The 14,975-nt window shown below is 37.6% G+C and overlaps 1 protein-coding gene across 8 annotated transcripts in view; it reads right to left on the bottom strand.

Moving 5' to 3' along the window:
* ACAP2 (ArfGAP with coiled-coil, ankyrin repeat and PH domains 2) overlaps nucleotides 1-14,975 on the bottom strand; it is a 68,244-nt gene that overhangs the window by 44,416 nt on the left and 8,853 nt on the right. For all 8 annotated transcript variants that reach the window (XM_037406547.1, XM_037406552.1, XM_037406549.1 and 5 more), the window contains exons 2-4: nucleotides 4,822-4,879; nucleotides 2,079-2,198; nucleotides 698-751 (exon numbers count right to left, since the gene is read on the bottom strand). In XM_037406547.1, coding sequence (XP_037262444.1) covers nucleotides 698-751; nucleotides 2,079-2,198; nucleotides 4,822-4,879 — 232 coding nt within the window. The remainder of the gene's footprint in view (nucleotides 1-697; nucleotides 752-2,078; nucleotides 2,199-4,821; nucleotides 4,880-14,975) is intronic.

Here is a 14,975-nt window from a genome sequence, read left to right as displayed (position 1 = left end):
TTGCTGGAAAATGAAAGAAAAGCAGTAGAGTCCAAGGGAAGAAGAAATAGAAGAATAAACACATCCTTTAGGCTTTCAGGATACAAGACTAAAATCTTTAGAGAAGAAAAAACTCAAATCATTTTCAGTACAGGCAAAACTGAGCTTTCTGATGAAGTCTGACATGCTAAAATCACTATTAGTCTTAAACCCTAACATTTTCTCCTTTTTTCTACACCTGCCTAAACCTGTCATACTTCCAAAAAGAAAAGCTACACACAAATCAGAGATGCTTCATTTTGTGCATTGTAAAGGATGGGAAAAATGTAGAAATTATGGAAAAAGTAATCATTATTTCAGTCCAGAAAAGCAACCTGCTCATGATTTGTCACTGCTGTCCATCAGTTTGATTAAAAAAAAAAAAAAAAAATGATGAAACAATCCAGTATTTACTCTGGTTTACAGCACTGGATTTTAGCAAAACTTACAAATTCCAAACAAAGAATAAAGCAAGATTAAAAACCTGCAGAAAAGGGGATATAAATACTTTATAAACAAAATACAAATATAGTATCTACAAGCATAAAACGAGAGGTATTTATTACCACTTACCATGACTTTGCAAATACTAATCAATAAGAAAGTTTTAGCATTATTCTGTTATCAAATGTCACTGAAAGCTTACCTCCAGTTATATGTTTCACCTAGAAATACTTACAGTGTGATAATTGATCATTTCCTGTAAAGTGTCAGAGAACTTTGTCAAGCTGGTCTGTAAAGAGAAAAACAAAGTGGTTTAAGTTAAGCCCTACTGAATCACAGCACAAAAGCAACATTTTAGAGGTTTACAGCTTTTCAATAAAGACCTTTGGAATTGATTTTCCTTATCATGATTATTAAGCTGAAACCACTATTCTAGAAGGAGAACACAGGGGTAATATCAAGTAAACCTGTTGAAGTAAATCTATTAAAAATGTTACTGCTACCAACCTATATATAAAGAACCAATCTGAAGCGAAGCAGGAAAAAAATCAAATTAAGTTGACTGAACTATGGGAAGTTCACATAATTTAGCACATCAACTTACAATATTTAGTATTAAACTAAATATCGATTTATGTTTTATACTAACACTGGAAACCTGGTTAACACGTAATCATCAGTACACACACATTTATTGCAGGAACTACTGCCTTGCCGCTGACATGCTTAGCAACATCAACATCAGTCTGTAGAATCAATGTCGCAAACAGTTTGAAAACAATAATTCTCAATGTATTTGGATAACTGCTTATTTCTTACCCAAGTATAACAAAAACCTACTTGGAATCAAATAATCTAAGTTCTACTAGTTTGCCATCACACTACATTTCTAGCAAGTTTCCAGACAACAACAGTTTCAGTTGCACACAGACTACACTGAAGCTCACAGGCACTGTTTATTGTTCATTTCAACTAGTGTGTAAAGATGCATACATGCAACTCATGTTCAATTACATAACGTGCATTAAATATAGACAATATACAGAGATGTGCACATAATTATACCTGCATATTACACAATTTCATGCCTCATTTCAAAGTTAAGAAGCAGGAAATATTAGGTGTTCCAAATTAGCCCAAAAGGGCATCAGTCTGAGGCTACTCCATCGAAGTGGGCTCTGTGCACTTAAAAATTTGAATTTCTATGTACTGGAGAGTGACAATTCCAGGATCCAAGAGATCAACTCTGGGAATTTAGTTGCAGAGAACTGGCTCTTAGGATCTCATGACTAGAACCCCCTATTTACCCCTTATCTAGCCAAGTAAACAGGGCAGCTGCTCACAGCTTCAACCTGATTTTCTCCACTCCTCCGAAGTTGACTATTCCTAACCCAATACATATTTTCTAGAATTTAGAAAAACCCTGTCATTGCAAGTTACACCTGAAACTAAACAGCATAGACACTTGCTGTGCTCACTCTTAAGACTTTCTCAAAGAAAAAGGAGCAAAAGGGCAAATAGTATAAATTTCAGCTACTTCTCTTGCCACCTGTTATCTTTTACCCTTTTTAAGTTATGCTTTTCTCCTTCTGTTTTCATCTCTTAAATAGACTTACCTCAACCAATGCATCTTTACAGGAATATAGCGCAAGGTCTCTAATTCCATTCATGAACTGCTTGTTGGCTGTACAGAATGCTTTCCCAGTATCAATCATGGCAATGCAAAGCTTCACCAGCTGAAAAGAGGGGGGGGCGAAGACAAAGTGGAAGCTTGGTTTTTTTTTTCCACACTACTATATAAACATGAAACATACTGAGCTTAGTTAACTTTAAGAAACAGATTTTAAAAGTTAAATTCTATATTTGCAGAGCGCCACATTCTATTAAAAGCTTTCTATTGTATAGTAACAGCTATAAAAATACTACTCTAAGTCAACTGGATACACCATTGAGAAGGTAACTCATCTTTATTAAATTATTTTTGGGTTTTTTATTGTTCACCAAGATTCTGCACATTGAGAGCTACACGACAGCAAAAAGCACAGTAACTGAAACAATTTGCTCGCATTCTAATCAGTTAAGTGTTTTCTGGTTTCGAGCCAAAAAACCCCAAAAGAAACACCTACCAGTTGTTTCATCTTGAGACACTCTAAGTACAGGGACAGGAAAGCAAAAGGCTATGTGCACAAAGCACAACTCAGGAGATGGTTACATCTCAAAAGGCAAAAACCAGTCATGTTTTCACTCAGTAGAACAGACCAGTCTTTCTCTGATGGGTTTCCATCCCTACCACTCACTGCTTAGGAAAGCACCTTAGCTATCACGGTACTGCAGTCTGATATGAAGGCCATCAGTATATTGTGATGGATGTTTTCTCACTTTTTGAACCATTTACGCACTGAGCTATTAATGAAAGAAAGAGTGATTAGTGCAATCACTAAGATACTCTCTTGAGAGAAGGCACATTATAACCGAGTTCTCCCATCCTAAACCAAACTGAGAATAAAATCAGAAGATTGAACATTTGTCTCTGAAGGATTTTTCAAGGATGTTAGACAAATTTTCAAGAAGAACAACATAGAAGTACTTCATCCTATGGTGGGGCAAAGAAACCATCCAAGTGACCTTCCTGCCTTATTTACCCAGTGATTTTATGTTGATTCAGATCCTCTTAAGACAAGGCAGAATCTGAGCATAGTCTCCCACATTCTGATGAATGGCCAAGTTGCTTGAACAAAGGACAGAAAAATCACTACCAACACGATCTTCTTTTTCCCCCTTCACTTTTGCTTATGGTTCACAATCCTGAACCCAGCATCCTTTCTTCTAGAGGGGGAAAAATGCAGATAATGTAGCTTAAAGTCACAGTTGTGGGACAATAAAACTAAGTTTAATATGAGTAACTGAGTAGAAAATTTAAGCAAGTCTAGATAAATCATTACCCTCAGGCCATAGATCACTTCAGCTCACACAAGAAGCTTGGCTTTCAACTTCAGTGTTATATTTCACATTACAATTAAACTACTTAAATATTTACCTTGTGTACTTGCTTTCTTGTCAGGGGAACAAACGGGATTGGGTGGTTTTGTTTTAAAGAGTACTAGGATACTGTCTCAGGGCAAAGAGTAATATTACAGTTACAGCTTTTACATGATAGAATGGTATAGTTGGCACTAGCCTCCTACAGGACACTGGGGGCAAGGCCCTGAATAATGCCCCTTAAAGAATCTGACAAATCTTTTCCCCATAAATGATCCTTTTAGACTGGTGGAAAACACAAGCTTCCAAAATAGGTTTTTCAGATTCTTTAAAAACTTACATGGTCTAACGTACCAAAATAGACTCAGCACCCCTACAGTAAAAATGTTTTATACCCATCAGTTTCATAAAAATTCACAAAAAATAAAAATTAAGTATCTTAAATTTGTTTTGAAAAAAGCAAATGGTTACATTATTAACTATGAAAACTGGAAATATTATTACAAGAAGTAACAATAAGTCTTCAGACTTAACACTACACTTAACTCCTCTTTCTGCAGCCAACTGGAAGCTGCAGGAACAAAAGTCTGTATTCAAAAAGTAGCTAAGAAGGTGAACAAATAACATCTGCCTACCACGTTAAAACACAGGCAAAAAGTATTTTTAAACATTTAGCATAAAGCGTGAAGGAGACTTTCTACAGGTATAAACCAAAAATAAGCCACCCTCAAAATACTAACAAAGAAAAACCAAAAGCCTCTGAATACTACTGGTTAGGAAACTAATAAATGGATTGTTAGATACTGAAAAGATGTACATAAAAACTTCCCTATACATGCACAAAGCATGACAGAAAGCAAGATGAATTTTACAGCAGTTAAGTCCTCCAGACGAAAGCGAAGGATATATACCTATCCTGCAGCGACTGTGCTGCAGAGTACTGGAGACAGAAAGCACTGACTTTAAATCTCTAAAACAAAAGAATATCCAGATGTCCTCACAGTATGCAGTTGTCATAAAACATAAGCTCTCAATGCAGGGATGGCCAGCCCCTGGCTTTTTACATGAAAGCTGAATTAAGTTTGCACATAGCTCCCACTGTGGGGCTGTCACATGAGTTCAAGGGGGGCCCATAGCGTCAGGAGGGTATTGCACAACCCAAACCCTCAGCTGGGGGAGAAAGCCAGTTCACACTGGCTGTTGTTGCTGTTACTCAAGCTTGAATCTCTTGAGGCCCAGCTGTGCACTCGATCCAGATCTGTTTCCTCTGCAAGAGCAGAGCACTTGGTCAGTCACTTCCCAGCTGTGAACTTTAAAACAAAACCTAAACACACCTTTTTATAGTTTTCAGAGCAGATATTGTTGATTTAAAAAGCTTACCTTGTCAAGTTTCAGTTCCAGTTCTGTCACATCTCCTTCTACTTCTTCTAAAGCTGCCCTGCATGATTAAAAAAAATATTTTCCTGTAATTTTTTTATTTATTTATTTTTACAGACAAATATTCTGGAACTGGGGCAAACAGGCAAGGACACATTAATTTCGCCCATTTATTGCCATCACAGTTTAACTTAGATTTCAACTATGTAACAGCACAGATTTTAGAGAGCTACAACAATTGCAGAAAATCTGACAGTAAAAAAGAAAAACTACATCACTGATAAAACTTACAGCTTAGTTATAAAGATTTGAGATTAAATTTCATTAATCCTAATGTTTGTCACAGTGAAATAAGTTTCCTCTATTCTTATATAGCTAATAGTCTATATGTTTGAAGGTAATAAAGGAAATAAGAAATTTCATTCAGACTCTTAATTTAAGTAATTCTTTTGGCAACTCTCCCGGCTCAAACCTGCAAGTCTCCAGCTACTTAATGAATGACTTTACAATGAGATTATGAAAAGTATTCCATTTGCCATGAGTCAACTGACATACTAAGTTGAAGTGGCACACTTTTTATATCACTTGCCTCTAGTCTAGACTGGTAGCAACTTTCAGGCCAGTGAAACTTCACTGACCAGGAAAAGTTGCTTTCATGAAGCATTTCTGAAGCATAACATTTTCTTGCTTGAGAGTGATGTTTCCTTTGACACCTCCTTCCTTGCTTATTGCTACCTGAAATAATAGAAGACTGAGAAAGTATGACACTTCATTCAGAGTCCACAAACATTGCTGTTTCATCAGGCTATGGCTGTGAGAGCTTGAATGTACTAATTTCTGGCAATGAACACCCTTGCTCCCATCACAGGGTGCCTCATTCTTGCAGTCATTCCAGCATAACTGTTCATGGAGCCACACTGTTCACCAGTAGTAGTCTGCCTCAGAAAAAAAGTAATAGGAAGTTTTCCGTAATGCTTTTTGGAAAATCGGATCAGACATTTCACTCCTACAAACAACTCTTCCTGGAAAAAGCGAGACAGGCAGAGAAGTATGATTTGGAGCAAGAATTTCTTAAGCCAGCTTTACCACCAAAGTGAGAGTACGTGGAACCACAGCTTTGCTGTCTCTTGCTAATTCCTTTCTAGTTCACACAAGTTCAAGCCAAGAACAAAAAAATAAAAAAAAAGACTGGATCAGGCCCCAAACTCAGGAAAAGCAGCTTTTACAAGAATAGTTCTGAAAAACACTGCCAATTGCCTGCAGTTCTCAAACACTGAGCATGACATTCCCAGCTTTTTGCACATTTCACTACACATAGTTGCATTCCAGTTTTTGTATCTGTGGGTATTCCCACAGTTACATCCTAGGTTTTATATCCAGGCACATTCCTGTGCAGTTACATTTTGGCTTCTGCTTCTTCCCTAGCTTCAGACCACAAAGGATTTCAGGCAACATAAATTTCTTTTACTTTATTTTCTTCCATAAATTATTAAATTTCATTTAAGTCTCTGGAGTTAAATCTTGTTTCAGAGAGCATTATGGAGTACGAGAAAAAAATAAAAAAAAGGAAGGAAAAGTATCTCAGTATTTAGACTGCAATTTTGTATTTGTTTGTTTATAATCAAAGAGCAGCCAATTTTTATTTGTTTCTTTGGTATTAACATAAAAGCATGATTAAGTAGCTTGTTTACAGGACTGCAGCAAGATCTGATAAGAATATTTTTTTTTAGTGTCTTTAACCAGCAGAGAGTTTTAGCTCCACAGGACTTAATGAGCTAAAAAGTCCAAGATGCAAGATGAAGATGACAGATAAAGTCAGTTAGAGCAGGCATAATGAAAACATATCTGCTCAGTAATTAAAGCTCTATTCCAAGGGGAAAATCTTAAGAAAGAATAAGCTCAACTGAAAGAGGAATAACAACAGAACATCCAAAAACTGAAAACATGAGGGATAGGTCAAGGAAGAAGAACTATAAAAGCAAAGCAGAAAGAGATACCATGGAAGAAAGGAGGCATACAGCCCCTCCACCACCACGGGACCCTGAAGCACCAGGCTAGTTTCTCAGGTCTATTTCCCACCAACACCACATGATGGAAGGAAGGCGCATCTGGGCCCTACAGCTGGATATGGATCAAACAGCTGTTAGGTTCCAGCCAAACCTCATTTCAATCCCCTGCTTCTTCGCATAGAACTGGCTACTTTCACCGTTTCCATCATATAAATACTAGTAGAAAAGTTATTCCCATGCAAACATACAGTATTAGATCAACACTGGATTACAACTATAAGAATAATGGCGAGGATGCCCTCAGACTAAAAAAATATGAATACATATATCTAATAGTGTATTAACACCACCTAGTCACAAAAATTCTTTTCATACTGGGTTAGGGAACATCTTAAGAACAGCTGATCTGAGCTGTGCTATGTTAATGCTATCCTTATTTTTCTTCATCTAATACTTCTTGGAGCCACAGAATACAGAGGTGCACTTATCTCTAAAACATCTGTGTCAGGAATTACTAAAAAATTCACAGAAAATTGTCATAATTCCAAGTAAATCTTATATCTGCAGCCAAGGCCCAACCTCTAGCTATAAACACAGGAAGCAGCCATAAAACAGCTGAGGACCAAGTGCCAGACGTGACATGTAGCAAAAATGTTGCTCCTCAGAGAAGTGGGACCTGAGAGCAGGGTTTGCGCCAGGGTAATCTTAGCCAGAAGGCTCTGGCATTAGGAATAAGGCTCAAATCTGCCTCAGTATATGATTCAGTCAAACATCTGTGGCTTTCCGAGATGTTCAAGTACTGCCTGGCAACGCACAAAACCAGAACAGCTGCTTAAGGGTGGAGGACAACTTTTATAAAAGAGCAGTCTCCCATACTCTTCATGCTTCTTAACAAGGACTCTCAGGAATGTGTTTCTCTCTGCTGTTGCTCCTCTCCTCCACCACCCTTCCTAGAAGCAGTTCAGTTTGCTAGATACAGCTTCCTGCACAGCCACAGCTGCAACACAAGAGGAATATTGGGTATGATGGAAGAAAACTCAAGACTTGAATTAGCAGCCTCCTTAAATTAGGATAATCCATCCAGTTACCTAGCCCAGCACATGACAAAGGAAAGCTGAACCCTGTTGTCTATCACAGCACTCCCCTTAAGCAACCAGTGAAAGACTTTATTCCACATAAAGGTACTACGGGACTCCAAGAATCCCAGGAACCAAACAAAGATGACAGCTAAACTCTCCTCTACAAAGAGAATTGGTCACTCTCAGGCCATGAGCTGCAGACACGTGCTAAGGAAATAACTTAGTCTGGACTAAACCACTACACCCTGCTGACTCTTAACACCGAGCTCACTGTGGCACAGACAAGTGTCTGCTTGGCTTGTTTACTCATACAGTGTAAAATGGCCAATGCTTCTAAAGCCAGCTATTCTTCAAATGGTATCTAGCTGCCTTGAAGCCACATCCTGCCTTTAGTCTTTCACTTATCATGCTCTAGCTTGCATTTTTAAACTGCGTTCCTGAAAATGGGGGGTAGTCATTATACACTAGACGCTAATAAACAACAAATTGGAGAAGTCAAAGGTACTATGGATAATTAACAATTAATTATTGCTAATTCTACAATTAATACTTCCCACTAAAAAAAAATATTCAAGACCGTAAAAGCCCATTAATAAAGTATTCTCCCGTAGTTTGGATGAGGTTTTTTTAATTTTAATTGATGAAAGTTCAAAGCCTAAGTCTTAGAGTCACTTCCTGAATATACTTTCAGAAAATAGGAACAAGTAGACAAAAATAAACTGCTATTCAGACTGGGACTTCTGAACACATTCATGCATTTGGACTCATAAAATGGGAATAACAGATCCACACCATCACAATTTCAGCAATATTACCCTTCAAATCTTGGAAAGCCACAGCGCTCTCCTACTTGCACAGATTCTACGCAGAATAGCCCCTTAATGCAGAACTTTGACTTCACTGCAGACGACATGTCCTTTCAACTAATTTCCACTACAGCTCAACAGCACAAAGTTATGTCCAAGACTAGCCACAAATTATCAATAACTAAATTAAAGTATTTGAGTACACATATTCAAGTATGGCTAGGTTCACATTTTCTTTCATTTACTGCAGTATAATTTCATGAGACTGGCTATATATCAGAAGGGTAAGTAAAGAAGCATTGCCATGCTCCACCACCAGTGGAGAACAACCGAGCCTCAGAGGGACAGAGAATGCTGAACATGAACCAAAAAGCAAATGTTACTGTGATTCACTCCCCTTTGTCCTCTTCAATTGCATTTCAAACTTTAAAGACATTAGGGAAATTGACAAGCAGTTACAAACATATGTACAGCTCACTAACTGCAAAGGCCAAAGCTGGATAAAGTTGGTTTGTAACTGGCTGAAGTAAAAGCAATTCATCGTTGTAACTCATGTTAAATGCAAACTAAATACAGACACTAGTGGAGATCAGCTGCAAGCTATCTGTGCATACCACAGTGGTATCACAGTTCCAGATGTGTGTAAAAATCAAACTTCATCAAGATTACCGAGCACTCATGCTATAGATTTACATGATACCAAACTCAGGTTTCAACTTGTGCGGCCCAGATTCAGATGAAAAGGACAGCAAGACAGTGATTTCTAATCCTTTTAATCCCAATTACCAGACTGTAACAAAATATCAGCAATGGAGTTGCTCACGGACCACTCCTGACAGCGACTGCATTCAACATCCTCAGCGACAGAGGAAAATCAGAGTAAATTAGTTACTAAATTTCTTATAATGACACAAGAGACTTCAAAGCAAGATCACTTCAAAACACCTTAAAGACAACTTGAAAAAAAGTACTACTGAGTGTGAAAAACTGGAAATAGGATGAGATATAGAACTGCAAGATAAGGATATACACCTGATGATTTACAGGAATGTATGCTCTTGTATGCCAGAGTCTATCAGGCAACAGACAGCAAAAAGGCCGGTAGACGTTAATCAGAGGATGGACTACAAACTGTATGAAGTAAAGCCAAATTAAAATGCAGATGTTCTACACAAGATACTATACTTGCTCACCTAGTTGGTGTGTGCTTTCTTTCTCTCCACACTTATGGAAGTCGCACCTTGGTATCACACTTCAAAAGCTAAGTAACTACTTCAAAGATTAGTTTGGAAATAGCCACAAACTAACTGCAGAGGGTAAAATCAGGCCAGGGAACAAACACAACACCATGACTAATGCCACTGTACAGAGAAATACAGTGTTGACAGCAAAGTCCTCCAAACAGAAATCTGTTGTGAGCATCACAGAAAAGACAAAATAGCAATAGCATACCAAACAAGTAAACAGTCAGTTCTATTAGACACATTTGAAGCCTCCGTACCCCATCTGCCCTCTCTGCTAAAAAACCCAAGAATCAATACACATTTCACCTACAGGAGACTGTAACACACACAGCTACAGCAAAAACATTAAAAAAGGAATAATCTAATGACACTGTTCCACACAAAACAAGTTGTAACTACTTCATAACCAATAATCCTGATCCTCTCCACTTTGAATGAGAATAGAGGATTGAAGTAACACAGCCTTTCTGGGCAACCTTTTGCCATGCTTAACCCTCAGTGCATGTCAACTGCATTGCTGCATCTTTCAATCATCACCTCTTTCTACCATGCACCTAAACCTATACCCGTTACCTGAACTCTATAATGTACTGGGTAACTGAAGACAGCAACTAGATCCTCCACAAGCCTTCCTAGCTTGAAAAAGGCCACAGCCCTCATCTTCTCCTTGAACTCCAATTGTCCATTCCAGTTGCCTTTGTCTGCACATTCTTCGTTTTGTTAATACCTTCCTTTTACTGGTAGGACCCTAAAATGGTCATAACACTCCAGACTTAGCCTTATGACAGTTAAACACAGGGTAGTCATCTCTTCCCTCAATTTGCCAGCCATGCTCTTGCTAATGCAGCTCAACACACTGCCAGTTTTCACTACTGCACAGGCACACAGCTGACTGATGGTCCACTGCTGCTCACCAGGATGCAAAAGTTCCTTTCTGCCAGCACAGCTGCATGGGGTTGTTCCTTTTCTGAGGAAGTTTTCACACTTGCTTAGGTTGAATGTCAAAATGTCTACCAGTGCTTTCCCTTGCTGAGGTCCTTCTGAACGGCAGACTTACCCTCCAGCATATCAACTGCTCCCTCCAATCACTGTGTACTTCATTTGATTTCCTTAATCTATAATTAGATATAAAAAGTTATCGAGTCATCTTAACCAACATGCTAAGAAGGAATTCATTTGGTTCACGTATAATGGCATCAGACAACTACAGATTAAAAAAGAAACATGACATATTGAGGGACAAAGAAGTCATACACTGAACAATAAGGCCTAATAACCTTGGATAACTGCACATACATACATACAAAAAGAGTTTTATAACTTATGAGATGTGTCATAACCATTAATACGGTCTGAAGAAAGAATGTTGTTCCAGCTTGTCACAGAGCCCATTGAAGTCCTGGTTTGGCACCACAGAGATTTTTCCCTGCTGGCACAGAATCCCTCCATGCCAAGGAACAAATGATGAATGCTCTATGACATGCTGAGATAAACTTCCTCATTCATGCTAGTACTCCTTACATTATTAATTCTTCAGTCATTGTCACAAAACATTTTATCAATAACTTGGAAAGGCTTCACAATGTGAACAATAGGACTGTGAATCAGAAATGTGACATTCTCTTCACTCCTTCCCCAAATCACAGACGTTTTCTATGAGGCTGGTAGACTGAAATATGGGAAAGCATTTCCTGAACCAAAGATTATCACACTGATGAAAAAGTTAAGTTCTCAGGTCCGTAGCAAGCACTAGCCGCAGTTCAAATTTCCCCAGAGAAAACAAACAAAAATCAAGTCCTCAATATTAGAAGAGCCATTCTTTTGTTCCTCCCAAGTCAGACTTCTCCTTTTACAAAATAATAAAATGAAATAAGATAAGAGTATTTACTGAATTCACTTAATCGTTAAAGCAAAAGTCTGCTTGTAGGTACCAGTTTTTAAGGTTGTCTTCACCTACGAATTTTAGCTCATCCTCTGTAATTCATATGGTCTTTGATACACCAAACATAGAAACAGGACAAATCCCTTTAAGATGCATGCTTCAATTGATTTATTCTTTACTGTGAGACAACACATGGCTCAAAAGATAATGAACATTATCAACAAATCCATCTTCAAAAAGTAAGATGTTCTATTGCACTTAATATACATGGCTTAAAGTCAAACTGATTATCACTGAACTTACAGCAGCATTTAATCTATCAAACACAGTTAGGACATTTGTGCTACCTGCTGGCCCTAAATTCTCAAGCTTTTTCTCTCATTACCCTTTTTCAGTAAATTGCCCAACAGTGCTCTTTTCCCAATAGTTTTTCCCTAAGCTTTTTTACCCCAGGAGAGCCTGATGGTTAGTAAGCCTAATGGCTAAAGTGGGAATTTAGCGACCCTTTTCTTACACAAAGATTCTGATAAGCAGGATTTCCTTCATCTTTCAACTTAAATGTTTTGTTTATTATGGGACAGCTGTTAACAAGACTAGGACACAACTGTGACCATGAAAGCTTCACAGACAAGAAGCTGATTACATTGCTAAATGTAAACTCACATATGAATTTAACACATCACAATACCTGTCCTGCACAACTTTAACTAGTAATTCCAACATTTCAAGAATGACTCAAAAGCTTTTTAGGAGGCCTTACTATCAGATAAGGAAGTGTAGGACTATAGTATCAAGATGTTGCAACAAAAAAAGGGCAGCAGCAGAAACAAGCTCAAGAAACTGATGGTGCTGTGTAGAAACTTCTTATTGCCAAAAACTTGCAAACATCACAGTGCAGTTTTCAGTCTTTTCCATCTCAGCAGCTACCCAGGAGCTTGAACACAGAAGCAGAAGGAATGAAGGATTTGAACACTTGAAATGTCAAATATATAGTAAGGTCAGGAAGTGGAAACATAACCATCAAGCAACCAATTGCTAAGGATGCAAGACAGGACATCCCTCCATCTAAACACTATGCCCTAAGTATCAGCCTCAAGATCCAGAGTTACCAGCCAGATGCTGAGTCACATCAACTTTTCTTCTCAAAGCTGTAAGTAATCATCTAAGGAATAATGAAGAAATTAATCCCTGATTTAGAAAGATACCCCTTATGTACCTCAAATGCAACTGATCGAAAAGACAGGGTAGCAGTGCCTGAAAAACTGAAAGAGTAAGTATCAGTATATTCTCCCAGTGTAGTATTCTCAGTTTCAATACATTCAGAACTGATACATCAAGACATAACCACCTCTACAGAAAGCCTCCTATAAAGCAGAAGAAAAACCAGATATCAAATAATCTTAATGGGTCTTGTGTTTGCTTTCAATATCTTTCCCTTTTTCGTAATTTCCTTAGTTGCTAACTTATACATATTACAAGTTAGAAAAGTACTGTTGTGTCCAAACCACCATAAGATGGCAAAGCTCACCATGTTTCAGAAGAGCTGAGGACCATCAGGTCTAAAATTCCAGTTATAAGGTGGACCTTCTTTTCCAAAACCAGATGAAAGTTTCAGATTTGCTATAAAGACTGAGTCCTCAGCAAGTATTTACCCTTTTTGTCCCTTTCAGAAGCTGATTTTGATAAAATACTTCCACAAAATCAGAATGCTCTATTTGATAGTCAGTGGGGAGGTTGCAGTTTTGTTGCAATAGACAAATTCTGAACTTGAAGTTTTTGCTCTGCTATTAGGGGTATACACATATATGTATCTCACACTCAGTTACCATAAGTGTATTTTACATGTGTATTAATAGTTTTATTGTGTAGTTTTACTGTTTCCTCATCTGGAAAGAAACAGTCTTTGTTTGCCCTTTATGCCTTTGCACTGAAGCAGCCAGTCAAATGGTCCAATCTCAGGATACCACAGTACACAAGCATTAGAGCAGGAGAATACAAAAATACAATGTACTGGCATTTTCCTCCAATTTACTATTTTCACATTTGGAAAAGGCAGTCTCCTTTCTTCTTCATTCCTCTCAAATGCTAATGGGTCAACTATTGAAAAAATAAGCCTTTGGAATATTACAACATAAAAACTGCAAAATGCATATGGTACACCCACAGCCTTGGAAAAGGTTTAAATATTCTTTGGGTACATTTAGTATCTTTGCTCCCACTACTTTTAGTCATCAGGAGATTTTAAAGACCCTGGGCTTTCACTCATCTACCAACACTAATTGCAGGTAAGCTATTTCTCAACCAAATGGCAGCTTACATATCCTTTATTAATTACATACTAAAGGTTTTTCATCTAAAATCAACTGCAAATATTTTCAAACAAAATCTTGCAAGATTGATATTTACATTATAATGGATATTTTGCAACAGGCACATTTAACATGTCATCGTGTCTTTTTCACCATTCATTTTGGGATAAATCAAGTAGGATAAACAGGCAGATATATTCTTCAAAATCAGACACTTGACAAAAGAAAGCACTCCAGGGAGTTAAACGATATTTAAAAAATAAATAAATAAAAAAACCATTCTCCACAAACTGGAGATTCTTCTGGAAAATAATTCCATAGAGAAGACATGCACATGTGCCTATACTTTTTAAGCAGACTTCAATTTAGCAACACACAAATTCAGCCAGAAGTTGCATCCTCAATGAAACAAAGATTCTTCAGTTATTGTAAACAGTTTTAATCCTCAGTAACAACCCTGACTGGCAAAGGCAATACATTTTCTGTTCTTGTAGTGTGCCTTACCCGATCAAATACAGGTATCTATGCATAGATACCAGAGTTAGTCATCTAAATCACCTTTGGAAATGATCGAGTAGAAACACTGTGTCAGGATAAGATAAACTGCACCCTGGAAATATACGGCTAAAACAAATCAAGAGATACTTGGGATACAACTATTAATCTTCATCACGAACAATTTGAAGAAGCCTAAGATCTGCCTTAACAAGAGAGATGGTTACATGGCAGATGAGATTAATTCTACATTTCCTGTTTAAGAAAGTTAAGAAAGAAGGAGCCTATTTAATTAATTACTGAACTTTTTATACAGACAAGAATGCCAACCAA

Source organism: Falco rusticolus, chromosome 13 (assembly GCF_015220075.1).
Source record: "Falco rusticolus isolate bFalRus1 chromosome 13, bFalRus1.pri, whole genome shotgun sequence".
In the NCBI taxonomy this organism is placed as follows: domain Eukaryota; kingdom Metazoa; phylum Chordata; class Aves; order Falconiformes; family Falconidae; genus Falco; species Falco rusticolus.
This window is presented reverse-complemented; position numbering and strand designations above follow the sequence as displayed.